This window comes from Humulus lupulus, chromosome 8 (genome assembly GCF_963169125.1).
Source record: "Humulus lupulus chromosome 8, drHumLupu1.1, whole genome shotgun sequence".
Classification (NCBI taxonomy): domain Eukaryota; kingdom Viridiplantae; phylum Streptophyta; class Magnoliopsida; order Rosales; family Cannabaceae; genus Humulus; species Humulus lupulus.
In genome coordinates this window covers 161,285,330-161,287,414 of record NC_084800.1, presented here as the reverse complement: position 1 = coordinate 161,287,414, position 2,085 = coordinate 161,285,330, and the positions used below count along the sequence as shown (strand labels likewise).

Sequence of the window (2,085 nt, the reverse complement as noted above, 5' to 3'; positions counted from 1 at the left end):
TTGCTCTTCAGAAACTATCTGACCCAACACCTCTCTCAACCTATTAGTGAGCATCTTTGCAATAATTTTATACAAAACATTACACAAACTAATAGGTCGATAATCAGTAGTATGAGTGGGATTCTTTACCTTGGGAATCAGGGTGATAATTGTTTCATTAATGTTGCCAATCGACCTTATTCCATCAATGAATGCCAAGCATGCCTTACATACGTCCCCACCAACCACATCCCAAAATTTCTAGTAAAACCCCGCCCCCATACCATCCTTTCCAGGGCTCTTCCTAGGATTCATTTGAAACAAAGCATGCCGCACATCAACCTCAGTAAATCCATGCAGAAGTTGCTTGTTCATACTTTGGGGGACACGACTGGGAACAATATTCAACACTTGGTCAAGGGAGTTCTGCGAGGGACGGTGAGAAGTGAATAACTGACCAAAATAAACATCGAACATATTAGCAATCACATTTTCATCAGAAACCCAAGTCTCGTTCCGATCAAAGACCCCAGCAATAAGATTCTTCCTTCTGTGTTGAGACGCGCTATGATGGAAGAAAGTAGTATTTCTATCTCCTAGCCGAGTCTTTTGCTCTAGAGGCCCAGTACTTCTCATCTTTATACATTAATACATCCAACTCTTTTTCAACTTTTTGGTACTCATCCCAAGAGTGGTTATCCAAACGTTTGTCCAAAGCAGCCAACTCTGCTTTCTTCTTTTTCATAGCAAACCGGGTCCTTTTAAAGGACAAAGAATTCCATTCGGTCAGATCATTTGCCACTTCCGCTATTTTATCTCTAACCTCCTCTATGGCAAGCACCGTATGCTTTTTCTACAATCTGCTTACATTCCACTTCATCGGCCCAAGCAAGTTCAAAGTGGAACCTAGAAGAAAGCTTCGGAGGTTCCCTACTATCTTCACCTCTAAGTATTCTAGTGAGTAAAGGGCGGTGATCTGATCCCCATAACTTAAGGTGTGATTGGAAAAGAACTTACCCCATTCATCATTGCACAACATTCTATCCAATCTAGCTTGAGTGAAATTACCATGTACATGCCGATTACACCAAGTATAACGAGCTCCTTCGTACCCCAAATCATACAGGCCCGTGTAGTCTAGAGTTCGACGGAAATTTTCCATGAGATAACGACTACGCGGTGGACCGCAACTTTTCTCGTGATCGAAAAGGATCTCATTAATGTCTCCTCCCACAAGCCACAGCCCATTGGCCTGATCACGAAGCTTCCGCAGCAAGTTCCAGAAATGGTGTCGAAGGCTACTGTCAGGTTCACCGTATAGTCCAGTAAAGCGCCATTTAACAGAATCATGCGACGTAACAGAAACATCAATGTAGTTCCGTGAGTACTCAATCAAATTCACGTCAATTTTTCCTGTCCAAAACAAGCATAAGCCACCACTTCTTCCCACCCTATCCACCACTAACTTTCCAATGAAACCCAATCGGATTCTTATTAATTCCAGAGCTGAATGAGATAACAGAGTTTCAGACAGAAAAACGGGGGGGGGGGGGGGGGGGGGGTAATGCTCTTTTACATGGGAATCTAGGATTTGGACGTCCGATCATTCCCGAGACCCTGAACGTTCCAAGCTAGACAATTCATAATGCCCAGTGGCCCTGGGAAACAGGGACCACCGAATTGAGAGTAACCGAATCTTCATCCCCAACCTGAACAGGTAAAGGCAGTGAAGCCAATGAATTTGACGATTCCAGCAGAGTTTCTTCCAGACATTCTGGCGTTAACTTCAGAGGCCTATGCATCTCTTTCCCACCTCTTTTGAACACTTTACTTGGACTACTTGCTTTTAACGCCTCATGAAAAGCAGCTTTAATTTTTTTCTATACTGCATTTTTAGTCGACAAACCAGAGCTGTTTTCTATATGTTCATTCAAGGAGTCAGGTTGCAAAGAGGTATTTAAGTGAGGGATCAGGATCCTCTGTCTAGAATTTGTGTACCATTATGTGTCCACCAATGATTTTGTGACAAATCATTTAATGATTTCTCTAATAAAACTTAACACTCAATTGCCGTTTGTTACTCCGTTACTTTTTGTCCAATTTTTT

At 42.4% G+C, this 2,085-nt stretch overlaps 1 protein-coding gene across 1 annotated transcript; it reads right to left on the bottom strand.

Annotated features, from left to right (window-relative positions):
* Window positions 1-240: 240 nt before the first annotated feature.
* Window positions 241-1,752, bottom strand: LOC133796210 (uncharacterized). Its single transcript, XM_062233689.1, has 4 exons — window positions 1,689-1,752; window positions 997-1,485; window positions 632-807; window positions 241-432 (listed from the first exon to the last, which is right to left on the bottom strand). Exons 1-4 carry the CDS (start codon window positions 1,750-1,752, stop codon window positions 241-243), a joined length of 921 nt encoding a protein of 306 aa, XP_062089673.1.
* Window positions 1,753-2,085: the final 333 nt, after the last annotated feature.